This window comes from Aquarana catesbeiana, linkage group LG06 (assembly GCF_042186555.1).
Source record: "Aquarana catesbeiana isolate 2022-GZ linkage group LG06, ASM4218655v1, whole genome shotgun sequence".
Taxonomy (NCBI): Eukaryota; Metazoa; Chordata; class Amphibia; order Anura; family Ranidae; genus Aquarana; species Aquarana catesbeiana.
In genome coordinates this window covers 345,714,898-345,731,815 of record NC_133329.1, presented here as the reverse complement: position 1 = coordinate 345,731,815, position 16,918 = coordinate 345,714,898, and the positions used below count along the sequence as shown (strand labels likewise).

The following is a 16,918-nucleotide window of genomic DNA, read 5'->3' as shown; positions in this document are numbered from 1 at the left end:
CTTCATTCCTCTTTAAGGCAAGCCAGTTTCACTTCAGATTTTGATCCAATTTGAATTATTATTTTCCTTTTAAAAACAGGAAGAAACTGGAGCATTCCTTCACCAAAAGAGCATTGTGAAACGGTTAGACTGTGTGAACAGGCAGACAGTTCTGTATAGTCTATTGCCAGATTAAATATGAGAGCTGCCACTATCAGTTTGCCTATGAAAATGCCTATTGAGAAGTGGGCCTAGGAATAACATGGCCCTACATGTGATACACATCTACTTGTTATAGGTCAAGGATTCACTAATTAGTGAAGAAGGTATAAAGATGACAGTGGAGGAGTTTTCACCTTGAAAAATAAGTCAGCAGTGACAACTTTCATGTTTCTACCTCTCTAGGTTTCTATTAAAGTCATTGTAAATATATATATATATATATATATATATATATATATATATATATATATAGCTCCCAACTCCCAACTGTCCCTGATTTGGAACACGGTCCCTCTTTCCTCCTCATTTGTCCCTTCTTTTCATCTGATCTATACAGTTGTATATAAAATGCACTTTTTATCTTTCAAAAAAGGAATAGTAGTGGTTAAAAAAGCACTTGTGGGTTCAACTGATAACTTTTTTTATTAATACTCCTTTAAGGGGGCGTGGCAAGGGGTGTGTGCTGTGCCTACATACTTTTGCTAATAGTTGTCTCTCATTCCCATCTCAAAAAGTTGTGTATATATATATATATATATATATATATATATATATTAGAGCTGCACGATTCTGGCTAAAATGAGAATCACTATTTTTTTTGCTAAGAACAAAGATAACAATTCTCTCACGATTCTCACAGCGTAACATCATCTTTCACATTATACAAAAGAATTGGATAACTTTACTGTTTTTTTTTATTAATTAAAGTGTATTTTTTCTAAAAATATTGCTAAAAAATATTTCTAATGTTTGGGGTTTTTTAGTAATTTTCTAGCAAAAAATACTGATTTTAACTTGTAAGCAACAAGTGTCAGAAAAAGGTTTAGTCTTTAAGTGGTTAAAATGCTCTAATCTACAGACAGAAGTTCATTCGTTTGATCTAATTCTAAAAAAACAAAATGTTACAATGTTTCTCTTTATCTCGCGATGTTGTGATAAATGTGGCAGACTGCCTGTTTTTTTTTTTTTTTACAGCTGTTGGCTTGAGCAGAGAACTCTCTGCACTGAATCAAGGAAATGCTGTGTTAAGACCGTGAGGGGGTAGAATCACGATCTTGTTAATGATTAATCATGCAGCTCTAATATCTAATATATATATATATATATATATATATATATATATATATATATATATATATTTTACTATTATTATTTATTAACCTACATATCCTGATCCTCTCTTCTGAGGTCCTCTGCCAGTGCTTCTTGCTCCTCCTCTTCTTGGTGTGGCACCATAGGAAGCTGATTCCTATCGTGGCACACCTTTTGGGCTTGATCCTGAGCCGCGCTGCCTGTGTCCATAGATACACAAACAAGAAGAGCGCACACTAAGTGCAGCAGAGTTACAAGTTTTAATGTTAAAATGAAATGCATATTGGCCACTCGAACATGAAAATAGAAAAGGCATGTGCTCAACACTCCCCTTTCACACTGGGGAGGTGCGGGCGCCGGTGGTAAAAAATAGCACCGCTTTACCGTCGTTTTAGCGTCGGTATTCGGCTGCTAGCGTCGCGGTTTTACCCCCCTGCTAGCGGCCGAGAAAGGGTTAAAACCACCGCAAAGCGCTGCTGCAGCGACGCTTTGCTGGCGGTATAGCCGCGCTGCCCCATTCATTTCAATGGGCAGGAGTGGTGAAGGAGCAGTATACATACCGCTCCTTCACCGCTCCAAAGATGCTGCTAGCAGGACTTTTTTACCATCCTGCAGCGCTTTCACACTGGAGTGTGTGGAGCGAGTCTTTAAGGGAGCTTTGCAGGCCCTGTGAGCCTGAGAGAACATTGACAGGCACAACGTTGGATCAAGTGAGGGCTCAGGTAAGTATAAGAGGGGGGGGGAGTGGTGCTTTAGGTACTGGAACATATTTTACCCTAATATAGAGAATGCGTTTTGGTTAAAAATGTTTAGGCTTTAGAACCACATTAATTGGCAGTTGATCTTAAATCACATGACCCACTACTTTAATTGCTTGTTAACATCCACCAGCTGCTGGAAACTGGCAGCTAATAATTTCTGTGCACACAAATATCAAAGGTTGCAGTTGACAATGATAGCTTTTGCTACATTCAGTGAAAGATATGTTTGGAAAAGAGTGCAGTTAGTATCATGCTACTAGCTTATTTATATCATCATACAAACCACATAATAGCCAAGATTATTGCTGATGATTGTGTTCTGCATTGAGCAGCAATCTATTCAACCACGCTGATTTGTTTTTCTGCACCTGCATTATAAACAACACAGGAGGAATTAACCTTTCTTCCCATACGTAGTTTTATGGTTCAACACAAATGCCATGCCATACTAGTGAATCATTTCACTCTCAGCCTTTGTCCTGGAGGTGTCATTTATATGTGCTGTTTTTTTTCTGTTTCCAAAGATACAGCAGATGGTGTTTCGCAGGAGCTCTTCTCGGCGGGCCTCGTGGACGGTCATGATGTAGTTATAGGTAAATGACATTTCTTTCTTGGAACTGTTACATGATTACTTTAGCATTTCAATGAAATAATTGCATTTAACCTTCCTCGGGTCTCTGAGGATTTTACTGGCAGCTAGAACATCCAGAGACTATCGCAGTTGTTGAGCACAACACAGAACGAGTAACTCTGAACCATGAAAAATATATTTGCAATTATTTTGCAATTACTCATTGCTGTACAGGTGATCTGATTAATCGGCTTAATAATATATTAAACTCTTTTTTTTTACTCTTCCATTATTACGTTTTCCTTTTGACATTATGGTAAAGTGGTCATCAGAACACAGGGTAACGAGATGCAGAAGATACATACACATCCTTTTTTTTTTTTACACAACTCTGTGCCCTCTAGGACACTAAAACAATGAACAGTTGTCTGCTACTCTGAGATATAAAACAACGCAGGAACCTCAGTCCAAATCAGGAAGCGTTTTGTCATCCTAAAGCCATCATTTACTTGTCATCATTAAGCCATTAAGCAATCCTTTTCTTTCTCAAATTTAGATGGACAATTGCTTCTAAGGTATGTAAGCTTGTAAAGAGGCAAGGCTCAATTGATCAAAGTAACCCAAGCTGATTTCTAAGGCATGATAGATGGATTCCATAGAAGTAATTTTTTTTCTCCCTGCATTATAAAGGAGAAGCTTATCATAATCTGAAAGTGGACTATTGCCAAGTATGCCAAGGAGTGCCAGTTTGACTTCAAATTCCCTGAAGGATTCTAATAAGTCAGAATTCACCAGTGTGTGTAGAGTTCCTCAGATTCATACCATGTATAGAGTCTGCATGCCAACAAGGGCAGGCCTTGGCTCTAACTATTTCTATTCTGTTAAGCTGATCTGGACTGAAGTAAAGAATTTGGAGGAGTTTTATATTGTAGTTTGTCCTCTCACTTTTCTAGCATATCCTCCTCCCACAAACAGAGGGTATAGCTTTAGACATTAGTCAACACACAAGACAATGCCAAATTAAGGAGAGTGAATTTGGAGTAGCTATTTCAGCAGTGTCAGCTGGAGACTGCGGGAGACAGATGGCGAGGCGGCGATAAATCCCCCTCCCCCTTCCTAGAAGGTGGACAATTAGAGGCCTCCTTACCTTAGGAGGCAGATGACAAGGATCAGGGGTAGGGCTGCTGCTACTCCTCGCTCCGGAGCCATTGCTTCTCCTCATGGCCCAACAGGAAGTGGGCCCTGAAACCCGATTGGCCGGGAGTAACAGAGACTCCCTGGCCAATTGGGTCCCAGGATCTGCTTGCTGATTGGGCAGGAGGAGAATCAGGAAGATAATAGCAAATATCAATTCGCTATTGTCACACAGCTGGGTGGGCTTAGGTTGCGGTGCTCTGCACCCTGAGCCCACCCTTTTTTTAAGGTCTCAGGCTCTAATCATGTGCTTAAAAAAAAAAAACCCATTGGAATCCATGCGTCCAGTGCCCTGCATGGATTAGGAGGGAGTCGCCCCTGCGCTCCGGATGGACGGGCCGCCTCTGTATTTCAGGATAATATATTGTACCTTAGGTTTGATATCTGAAAACTGACGATCCTTTGCTTGGCTGAGCTTGATATAGCTGAAAAAAATGGTTATTGACCAATTAGTTTTAACTGAAGCTAAAACTCAGCAGGGTACCGGCAGGAGTGATGTGTCCAATGGTCTTGATCCCATATGTGTCCTAAATCTGCAGTACTGGGTTAGTATCAGAATATGACTACTTGGGATTTCCAATGTAAGGGTAAATAACACACCGTTGTTTAGATTGAATCATGTGTTTCTCGGTCATCTCTGAATGGGGGAAATTTTGATTAGTCACATGGTTCTCTCCCCCATTCAGTAAACATGTTGCATGCAGTGTACACTCTGAAATAATTTTTCTCAGTGGAAAGGAGGGGGGGCAGGTCCCCGGTCTCGGTAAGGGGTGTATTAACTATGGCTTCACAGAAGACTTGGCACTATTAACTATAGCAGTGGCCTGAAGTAAAGCAATAGGAAGAGGATGGGACATCCCAACACAGAACATTTCTACAGGATCCAGCTGCCTGCACAACATGGGGCATACTTCATTACAGGGAAGTTCTTTTTTTTTGCAGGGGGGGGACTAGCGATAAATGAATCCTTGTGTTAAGTACCTTCTGTTGGCCTCTGTTTACGTTCAACAATTGGGTTCTGTCAAGATTTTTGTTTGGCGAATAGTAAGACAGGCTCACGTGTAGTAAATATATTTAAAAGCATAACTGGGTATAAAAAACATAAATATACTGGTACCTTTTTAGGTAGGCTACAGATCAGCTTTTAATATGTGGTTCACCAGGAGAGAGATCTACAAGAGCAGTTGCTCCAGAACTTAGTAAATGAGCAGAAGCTCTGCTGACTTCCATCATCCAATCATGTGCAAACAAAAATGCAGTTTTTTTTTTTATTTTCCTTGCATGTGATTGGTTATTCTTTGTAAAGTTAAACCTTACCTCATTTATGAAGCTCTGGAGCAACTGCACGTGCAGAGTACAACTGCACTTTGCAAAATGCACAGTCTATTTTAATTTAGTAAATCAACCCGGCTGTGTTTTTTTCTTTGGATTAGGTAATCTTGCTCTTACAGGGAGTCAGACTTTGAAATTCTCTTTGGAATAGCTGATATTGACCAACAGTATAAGAGAATTTAAATCTAGATTGAATGCTTGTTGTAGTAGAAAGGACAGCTCAAGCAGTAGTTGGTAAGATTCATTAGTGGAGTCTTCTGGGGAATTTGTCTAAATGTCATTGACAGGGTCAGGAAAGATTCTGTTTTTCTCCTCTCCTATGAAGCTAAATTGTTAGCTATCTCACTGGATTTTGGTTTTATCTTCCTCTGAATTAGTGCTATTACATTAGGTTGAACTTGATGGACTTTTGTCTTTTTCTCAGCCTTAAAGTGAACATTTACTCCATTCTATACCCTCACAGTAAACATTTAAATTCCTCATATGTGTTGAAATAGTTACCTTCTCTTAGAAAAGTTAAAGCAGTTTAAAAACACCCCTTCTTTGCTGGAAATAATTGGTAGAAGTTGGGATAGCAGTGCTGTGCAATCGTAGCCTTCCTGGCGGTATGATTATGTCAGATTTTTGAATCTCAAAGGGTTACAATTGTTTTGCATAGAAATTTGGTGTTTTGTATTGTAGGCCTGCAATTCTTAGGAATAACTCAATAAAATCTTTCTGAACAAGTAGACATCCCGGGTATGATAAAGTTTAAAACACAAAATCATAAATCATAATATAATAAATAACTATAAATATTTATAAAAAATAATAATATAATAATAATAAAATTCATTTCCCCACGATTCACTATCGCTCAATTCTGCAAGTGTTCTAACTTACTATCACTGTTTTCTAGCTGGTCTAAAACCACTTTTGACGTAAAGGGACATGCAGGGTACTGGACAAAGCATTAGGGACAAAAGGGATGTGAAATTATTTAATACAGTAATGTAATCTGTAAGATATGTATGTAAGGTATTTGTTAAGTTTTTTGTACTTTTTGAATTTGCCTCCGGGCTCCGCCCCCATGCATCACGACGCTCGCAGGGAACGGAATCCGGAACATAGGATATTGGGCAGATGATCCGGTGGATGACACAGCAGGGGGGACATCACAGGATCCTGGTCACAAGGTTATGCTATGTACACACGATCGGACATTCTGACAACAAAACCGTGGATTTTTTTCCGATGGATGTTGGCTCAAACTTGTCTTGCATGCACACGGTCACACAAATGTTGTCGGAAATTCCGAACGTCAAGAGCATGGTGACGTACAACACGTACGACAAGCCAAGAAAAATGAAGTTAAATAGCCAGTGCGGCTCTTCTGCTTGATTCCGAGAATGCGTGGACTTTTGTGCGTCGGAATTGTGTACACACGCTCGGAATTTCCGACAACAAGTCTTCTTGTCGGAAAATTTGAGAACCTGCTCTTAAACAGTTGTTGCCAGAAATTCAGACAGCAAATGTCAAATGGAGCATACGCACGGTCGAAATTTCCAATAACAAGCTCACATCGAACATTTGTTGTGGGAAAATCCTATCGTGTGTACGGCCCATAAGTGTGTTGTACCAGGATTCTGCAATGCAATCCTGAGTGTGGCTCGGGGTTACTGCTAATGGTACTGAGAATTAACCCCGAGTCGGGGATTACCGCCAGGAGGGTTAAAAATGTACACCGTTTGTTAAAACTCATGAAACCTATCTCTGAACTGGGAAGTGTGTTTACAGTGGGAGCCAGTGACATGGTTGCCAGCTCTCATGTGACTGCTTTGATGTCATTGTGAATTATCACACATGCATGGGTCAAAACAGTGCAAGGATTGTTTGATAGCCTCAGCCAGTCATCTGAATGACAGGTGTGGGGAAGAATTTACACAATTGATATCCCTGCAGATATAACTAGTACCAACATCCCTACAGTTGTATGCACTGTATCTTTCAACCAAAAAGTAGAAAAATGGGACGTTAAAGCTACAGAAACATTTTTCAATTTTTTGGTTGGACCATTTTTCTAGTTTTTGGTTGGGTATGTTTCTGTACCTATACAGTTCCATTTTTCTACATTTTGGTAGGTGTAGCGAAAAATGGTGGCACCATAAGAGGAGATCTGAGTTCACCTGTTCTGTTGCTTCTACTTCACTGAGCTCAACTAACCACCTCCCTCTCTCACAGCTCCATAATTGCGTAGTTTTTACCACCACAGCCTGCTGCTATGTTTACATCCTGCAGCCGGACTCTTCTTCAATAGACTCTTAAGTGGTTGTTTCTCGAGCCCCTCCTTTGTCGGCATCCACACAAAGCAGAAGTACTGTATACTTGGCTGTGTTTTATTTTACAATTGTATTGTTATATATACTTTAGACTACACGGCCATTCTGATCATTCTTTGAAATCTTTTCAGTATTTCTCATATTTTTTAGCATTTGCAAGCAGCAAATAGGTTAATCGTCCCTTTAATTTTTTTTTGGTCATTTCATTTAGGTTGTACTATAATTTTCTGTGTTTTATACTTTATTAATTTAGCAGTCTTCTGCTGCACTGTCTTTTCACACTTGCAGTACAAGACATCAAGCTAATTGCTTGAGCAGCTTGCTTTTAATGTGATATTATAGCATCCCCTTTCCAAACCAAGCTTGTGCTAAAGCATTATAGTGTCAATAAAGGAAAACTTAAGAAAAAGTATAATTTTATTGCTTTTTCAATTTTGTTGCCATGCATGTGTTACACATAAGGAAAATACTGATCATAACTAGACTGGGTTTTTTTTAAATAAAATGCTACATTATGTGCCATTTGCTTTTAAATACCCACTTAAAGGAGTAGTCCAACCAAAGCTTGTTTGGCTGGACTTCTCCTATGGCTCACAGGAGGGCAACTCGTTTTGCACTCCTGTGACCCGTTTTCAGCAGAGAACGGACTGAAGTCCGCTCTCTGCAGATGTCACAGAAATCCGTCCAGGCACTGCGTCATCCCAACAATGGAATTCTGGATCTGCCTGAGACGGCCTCTCCCCACCCCTACACAGCTCAGCACTCCAATGAGCGAGGAGGGAGCAGAGCATGGAGCTGTGAGAGCCGAGCCATCGGTGATGTTTGATCGCTCGGTTCTTAGTATAGAGGCGCAAAGGGGCAGATGCAGCATCGGACCTAGGTAAGTATGATTATAGAAAAACCCCCAAACTCATACTTCTCAGGAAACATACTGAGGTAAACTTACAGGCCATCAGTGCCAACCTTTACTTCTGCATTTACATATGTCTTAGCCAACATGCTAATGCAACTGCTTTAAATATTTTCAAAACACCTGGTATGTATATCAGGAGTTGTATTTAATAAAGGTAAATAGGCTGCTTTTTTGCATGAGGAATTGTACTTTGGAAGGGAATTTGCCCCAAAGCTTAGCAAAAAAAGTGAAGCTCTGTGGACTTCCATCATTCAATCATGTGCAAGTAAAAATGCAGTGTTTTTATTTTGCACACTGAAAATTCACCACATTTACTAATCTGTGGGGCAAATTCCATTGCAATTTGCAACTTCCTTTGCTAAGTGAGCGGCCTATTTGCCTTTAGTAAATCAACCCTTTGACCCAAAGTACAGAACACTCAAGCAACAAGCATTTGTAGAAGGAGGCAAGCTCTTTATTTTTGTCACTACATTTTTTCCTAAAGCAAACCTGTGTTTTGCTAATTTACTATTAAAATTCTTCTGATTACCTATCTCTCCATTCAGCACCAGGAGCAAAGGAAATGTCTGATACTTCTGAGTATGGAGGAACCACTGTCACACAGATGAGCTGCTGCTTCTAGCTAGTTCACTGATAATCTGAGGTGATATAGCCTAGAGGCGGGTTTCCATGTCCTGAGAGTTTGTGTAACTGCTGGCTCTGCTTCCCCTGGTGGCTGTTGGGTGTGCCTTCTCTTCAGAGTTGTTTGATCCCCTGTACAGGGCAGGAACCCAGGACAAGTGTTCCTGCAGAAATTGAAGCTGTGAGACAGTATATTTTTTTACCCTAATGCATTTTCTGCATTAAGGTAAAAAAACTTCCCACTATTCTACCCACTCCCATCCCTATACACTTACCTGGCTCCTGTCTCTGCTCCAGCGCTGTCCCGGCTGCAGCACTGCTCCTCTCACTTCCTGGTCTCACAAGAGACACATGGATGCATGTCTGAACGGGTGCCTCTATAACACCCAGCTTGCTAAGGAGGCATCTGAAGGAAGGAGGAGTGGACAGCGCCGACAGGGGACTGTCATAGAGGAGGAAAGGGATCGCTTTGTGCAATATCGTTGCAAAGAACAGATAAGTATAACATCTTTTTATTTTTAATTTAAAAAAAAAAATAACCTTTAGTATTACTTTAATTACAAGTGTATCACTCTTAAGCACCATGAATGATAACCTGGCCAGGAGAGAACACAAGTACTCTAGAAGGGGAATAACTTTGGTTGCTGTGATGTGATGAAAACTTAAAATAGTGAGGGGAGATCTGAAGAGACAAGTACACCAACAGGGTAGCGTGTGTCATGCATTAAGCTACGCCCCTATTGGACCTCAGTGGCAGATACCTTAGGTAACATATGTGGAATCAAAATCCCGCTTAACCCACTTACTATGCTACTGAGTCACTTAGACGATATAGAGGGAGACCGCTATATTAAACTCTGCCTTACTTACTCCCTATTTTACGCTAGGAGAGAAATACTCCTTAGGTGGAAACAAAAAGAACCCCCATCTATAGCAGCTTGGCAAAAGTCGATTAATGGTGTTTTGCCTCTGTATAGGCTCACTTATGAAAGCAGGAACTGCCCACAGAAATATGACAAAATTTGGTCAAATTGGGTAAATGCATGTGGATGAGCATTGTCTTGGTTTATCGCCCTACTAGGCTGGCGAACACTTGTAATTTAGCTTGCATAACGAGTTGTGACCTAACTGATGTTAAATACCTAACTTTGATGTGACATGAGGAAGTTGGAAGGAAGAGGCTGAGAAGAGAAGACGGGGACAGGGAGGAGGGACAAAGGGGGAATAAAAATTACTTATCATTAAAGGGTGATGTGGTGGATGGTGTCCCCCCCCCATCCTCTCCTATTCCTGCCCCGTTCTCCGCATCTCCCCTTCCACCTCCTCCTTTTCTCTGCCAGAGAGCTGGGGACTAATCAATATCACACAGGGGGAGACTTTCCGACCCTTCTTTGTTTTGGTTTTCATGTGAATGATTATGTGGTTACCTCACCCGTATTAGCGTATGTAAATCTCATAAGTTCCTTGGTTACTCGATAATATGATATATTAATAGTCAACACCCATATAAAGAAACAAAATTATATTATTGGAAAATTCTAAATTTGTATGTATCAACAATCCTATGTATGACTCCTTCTAAACCTGTACTGTCTTATTGTTCAATAAAACTTCTTTTCTGTTAAAAAAAAAACAGGGTAGCGTGTGAAGCCGTGTGTGACCTATTGTTGAAACTGTCATGAAGGGTGATTGTGGAGAGGTTCCTAGGAATATTATCCTGCTGTACTGTGAAATGTTTGCAACAGGAGAAACATCTTTGTTGACGCACTGCTAAATGCTTCTCACTGCAGAACCCCAGATCGGCCCTCACAAACTATTTTCCCTCTGGTGTAGTGACCATGGTAAGCGGGGTGATGGTGTGTGGTTTGTTGGAGACATGTAGGTTGAGGCCGCTCCTTATTGTTTAACCACCTGGGCTTGTCAGGAGTAGCAGCGATCCTTTCCTATTTATATTTACTAGCCCTCTGGATTGGTATCGGAACAAGCCTGCACTCCATGCTCTGGGACATAGGGATATGCTTTCACCTCTACTTTGAATGGCGCTAGAAGCAATATAATAGGTCTTGGTGACTTTGCATGCTTAATCCCTCTATGTTTTGTCTCTTTCGGACACATGCATGGTGAGGCAGTCTCCAAATCTCTAAGGTTTTTGGGGTTCATAGACATGTTCATTTTATTATATGCCCCCCCCCAAGAGCCAAGACACAAGAAAAAAAAAAAAAAAAAACACACTTTCTTGCTGCCTTCTGAAAGTGTGTATACATTCTAAAACAAAGGAGAGATACAGAGTGAATGGGGCTGTTGCAGTAAAGAGTCTCAAGAATGGCTTCATAATTTATTCCTGGTATCTGCAGGCTCTCAGCTGTTGCTTCTCAAAGTCCAAAGGGAACTTAGCGCTGGCTGTCTCCATGAACACACAAGAGATGGGTGCTAAATACTTTGTCATAAAAAAAGGATCTTGTTTTGTTGTCTAGAACAAGCAGATACATTTTTACCAAACACCATTTGGTTTTGGAAATCATGCAGGGTAGGGGCCATAATAAAATCTGCTCGGTAGCTTCATTAAAATTGTCATGTGACATATTCAAAATGTAAGTGGTTGAGTCTATGCATGAGCTTAAAAACAAACTAACTAAGGCAGAATGAACAGATTAGACAACTTTTTTTCTGGAATTGCACAGAGGAGTATTAAATTATTTGAAACTCCTTGAGGTCTTAGACAGGACAGACAGACAACCTTCACCTCTAGAAACATATCTAGACAGTCATTACAGCTGAAATCAGTCTTGAAAGCCTGAAGTTGAGCCATTTGCATATCATAAAATTGTGGAATCACATTAGGCTGTTATCTGTCAGTGGATATGTATGCAGATAGTTCAGGAAAAAGAAGGTCATGGAAGGCTGAGAGGCATTTAATGGTGGAAAGATGTTCGTAAATATGTAAATTTTGGCCTAAGTATCTGGCTTTTTACTGAGTCAGCGAAAGGATTCAGAGGCCACATTCAAGGTTGCTGTTTTTCCTCAGCTATAGGATGATATTATAAGGAAAGTACTGCTTCACTGCTTTAAAGTGGTGCAGATTTATTTACTTAAAGTACACTTCTGGTCACTCTAAAGGTGCTAAATATGTGGCAGGCTAAAAAGCAGGCACCAGGCTGTATGTTCTTTCAAACAAGCCAGGTTAACTTGACCAGCTTCTATAGTGAAACTCGGACCTGTATCCTTCTTCTGCCTTTAGTATTGAGCCATAATTATGATGGTCAATTGGAAAGCCAGATAGGGTAAGAGCATAAAACTAAACTAGCGTAGTTGAGCACTTGGAGGCTCCCAAGTTATGCTAATAGATATGAGTCTGTTTAGCTCTTTTTATAGTACATACAGATTTTTCAGGTTCCTGCCACACTGCAAAAGACATGTAAAAATATGTGTGCAGAATCTGGAGTTACCTGCTAACCAGCGTCAGAGCCAGTGTAACATTAAAGAACCATCTTACAGGCCTGCTTTGAAGTATATTTGCATTCTATAGTACTTATTATTTTCCAGCAAATACTGTAGGCAAAGTTGAGAAAATATGGCCTTTTGTGTTTTTATTTTTCTTTAAACTGTTAACTGGTTCAGCATGGACTTGCTTCATATTCTTTAGCCAGAATGAAATAAGTAAACACCCCCCTTTTCCCACAGCTGCCCCATAAGTCACTGTGTGCTGTCATCACATGAAAGCTTGATGTACTACAAGTTTCCCGATCTCAAATGTCCCCAAGGCACAAACTGATATTTTATTTTGCAGTCCAACTTTAATAATCAATTTCATGCTGCTGTAAAGTTGAGGGTTAGAAGTGGACTCTGTGCTTAGAAATTCACATTTTGAATGGAAACTATAATAGGTTTGTGTTTACTTTATTTTATTTTTTTCTTTATGTTTTTAAAGACTTGTTTTTTTATCTGTTTTCTTTTTTTTTTACTGTGGGGCTGTTGATAATCTCCCAGGGGTTAATGGGGTTGTAAAGTCAGAAGTTTTTTTTATCTTAATGCATTCTATGCATTAAGATAAAAAGCCTTCTGTGTGCAGCAGCCTCCCCAGCACCCCCTAATACTTACATGAGTCCCATCTCTGTCCAGCGATATCCACTAGTGTCTCGCCCTCCTGATTGGCTAAGACACAACAGGGGTGCCATTGGCTTCCGCTGCTGTCAATCAAAGTCAGTTAGCCAATCAAGAGAGAGAGAGAGGGGGTGGGGCCAAACCGCAGCACCGTGTCTGAATGGACACACATAGCTGCAGCTGGGCTTGGGTGCCCCCATAGCAAGCAAGCTGCTTGCTGTGGGGGCACTTGGCAGGAGGGAGGGACCAGAGGCATAGAAGAGGCACCCAATAAGAGGAGGATCAGGGATGCTCTGTGCAAATCCATTGCAACAGGGCAGGTAAGTTTAACATGTTTGTTATATTTATGGGAAAAAAATTAGACTTTACAATCACTTTAAATCTGCCATGGACTTTGTTTCCCTTCTGCTGTGTCAGCTTCCCCACTAGAGCTTGGGATGAGAAGACACCAGACAAAGGTGCAATGTATCAACTCAATATCAAAAGTTTATTTGGAACATTAGATATTTCTATAAAGTGGACATAGGCATTGACGTAGCCCAGCCTTTTTCAACCAGGGTAACACCCTGGGGTGTCTTGAGGTTTCTTCAGGGGTGCCTTGGCAAAATGCTTAAAAATTATCCAAAAATGTATACAAACCAGTAGGTGGATCAAGCCTGCCTTTTATTTACACAAAGCCACAGGTTTTTATTTGTGCACCATTTCAACCTTCCAGCCACTGGCATCCTAACAACCAGTGATGTCATCAGTGATGATAAGAAGGGTGTTGATCGCCTGTACAGCATCCTTGCTTCCTTCTCCCCATCAACACTGGGGTCACATTAGCTGAGTGAAGGAGAGAAACTAAAGAGAGAGGAAAAACACTGGAATACTAGTCGGTACTAGTGGGCAACGTGTATTTGCTTTGTAAGAATAAATCACCTCTAATGTTGGGTGTCCTACATGTGTCGATGCTGCCGCATTATGTAAAACTATTAGAATACTTTTTTACATTTAAGAATAGGGTGCCTTAAGACTGTTCATAATTATAAAGGGTGCCTTGAGATTGTCTATAATTTTAAAGGGTGCCTTGACTGAAAAAAGTTTGAGAAACAATGACTTAGACAATAGCCAATTGCAGGGTAGCAGTTTGTATACGTAGTGAGACCAAAACTAGCTGATAACACTCTCGTTTTTTTAGACATTACATATTTTTCCCAGTAGATCAAAACTCAACAGTTTTGTTACAGTTTAAAAAAAGGTATATACCTGCAGCTTTATATGCCTTCCATCAAACAAAGTTAGGGCCCATTCACACTTGTGTATTGCAGCATGGCAACACATATGTTTTATATATGGTTTCCTGCTTTGCCATTCTTTGATAATATACCCCAACTCATTGTACAGTATAGTGCATCACGCTGCTGCTTTACTAAAAAATTGTTTTATGTTTTTTGATCCACTGTGGTGTTTTGGCAGTCTTTTCATAATGAATGGGCTTTCTTAATGCAACACACACACAATGCAATGAGCTGCAACAGATCGCAAAAGTGTGAATCAAGCCTAAAAGGATTCAGTTATTTTTCATTGGTTCTTGTGACAGACTCAGAGCACAGAGAGCACACAGAGCCGCATCACAAGGACCCCCATGTGCGGGCGTTTATTGTGGAACTTGAATGTACAGGAGGGGCAGCAGTAGGACACAGCGCACAGAAATAGTTCACAGAGCAACAATAAATCAAAGCAATGATAAATAGTCCACAGAATGGCAATATGGCACAGCAAGGGCAATAGTGTGGCACTGCAAGGGTTAACCTTCCTGGCGCTCTGATTATGTCAGTATTTTTGAATGTCAAAGCAGTACATTGTTTTGCATAGAAATTTGTTGTTTTATATTGTAGGCCTGCAATTCTTAGGAATAACTCACTTAAATCTGTGCAAACAAGAGTCCAGTAGACATCCCCGGTATGATAAAGTTTGAAACACGGAATCCTAAATTATGCTATAATAAATCATTATAAATAATTATAAAAAATAAAAAATAATAATATAATAATAATAAATTCTATTCAATAATGCAATCAAACAAAAAACACTGACGTTTGTCCAAACAAGGGTGCAATACAGTGTATCAATAGTCACTGTAATACTAGACACTGCATATTGATATTGGTTTAGTAAACAACCCGGGTATACAAAATTTTGAAACATTGGACTGCATAAAGTCTGACATCACAATCAGGACAATGGAACCTGGTTTCCTTTCTGATTTTCTTTCCACTGTCATCTCGCTTTGAGCAACAAACCACGCACATCCTTGTAGGTGCTGACTTTTCTGGGTTGGTGGGATGTAGTCCATGAAGTGATGACCAGTCAGGTGTTCCGGGTTGACAACACCAACAGCACGACGTCCAGCTCTATTCACAGGCATCGATGGTGTTTGGTGGTTCACATAGATTCATTCTGCAACTTTTCAAAGTTGAAGTCAGAATGAATCACAGGCTTGTTTTTGAGCAGAATGTAGGCATTCCAGAAGCATTGCTCAAGAAGATGCTCAAGAAGTACTTATTTTGTTGTTTCTTCATTGCTGGGTAGAATGTCATTGGGTAGAATGTCATTGCTTGGTCGGCTCTGTCGACACCTCCCATGGTGGTATTGTAGTCCATCACTACTTGTGGCTTCATGATTTCTTTCCCAGCTTTCGTGTGTACCATAACCGTGGAAGTATTATGAACTGTACTCATTAGGCACACATCTTTCTTGTCACGCCATCGCAGTGCTATCATTTTGCCTTTCTGCCAGGCAACGATTTCTCCAGTCTTCAGCTTCTTATTGCCAAACATTGGCGGCATGTTGTGCCAGTTAGCCCTAACGGTTCAATAGGCATCTGTTTTGTTTCGCAGAAGAGATTCATAAAGTTCAGGAGACGTATAAAAGTTGTTGGTTGTTACGCAATAGACCTGAATTAGCAATGGCTCAAAGAGTGAAAGAATGGAAGATGTTGCCATTCCATAGTTGCCGTATTTTGGATTGAATTGTGTTCCTTTTCCAGTGTATATGACTAAATTCCAAATGTAGCCAGTTGACAATTCGCATAGCATGTAGGATTTTACACCAAATAGTGCTCTCTTTGATGCAATGTATTGTACCCAGCTGAGCCTTCCCTTGTAGGTCTTTCATCTATGCTGATATCTCTTTCTGGCACATAGCTCTGTTGGAAATTCTTTAGAATCATTTGAGATACTTCCCAAATTTTCTTTAGTTTTGGTGCAGGATGAGTAGTTTCATCAAATTCTTTGTTGTTTTCGAAGTGTAAATATTTCATGATCAGGGAAAATCTGTACTCTGACATGATGGTGCCAAAGAATGGAGTGGCAAGTAATTTATTAGTTGTCCAATACCACTTCTGCAGGGGTTTCCCCACCACTCCCTGAAGTAATATTAGGCCCAGAAATTTCCGAGTGTGATCTTTGGTCACTGGTTCCCACTTTCTGTTTCTTGGAAACTTCCAATGCGTAGTAGCTAATTGTTGCTCTTTGTACCAGTTTGTCTCAGCAACAATTTTTTCAATAACCTCATTGGTCAGAAAAAATTGTAAGTATGCCAAGGGGTTGTCATGTTCAACCTCTACTTTCATACCAGAGGCTCCAGTAAATGGGAATCTTGGGGGTGCTGCTTAATCCGTACCACAGTCAATAGAGCACCAAGTTTGCACATCACTGAGCTCAGTCGCAGAATTATCGCTGGTGCCACTTTCCGTGTCTGATGACTAATTTCCCCACTACTTACTATTGCTCATTTCTGCAAGTGATTCTAATTCACTATCTAATTCACT

At 40.3% G+C, this 16,918-nt stretch overlaps 1 protein-coding gene across 2 annotated transcripts in view; it reads left to right on the top strand.

Annotated features, from left to right (window-relative positions):
- The window catches only part of STK39 (serine/threonine kinase 39), a 673,740-nt gene that overhangs the window by 575,028 nt on the left and 81,794 nt on the right, over positions 1–16,918 (top strand). For both annotated transcript variants that reach the window (XM_073633992.1, XM_073633991.1), the window contains exon 16: positions 2,579–2,647. In XM_073633992.1, the coding sequence (XP_073490093.1) occupies positions 2,579–2,647 (69 nt within the window). The remainder of the gene's footprint in view (positions 1–2,578; positions 2,648–16,918) is intronic.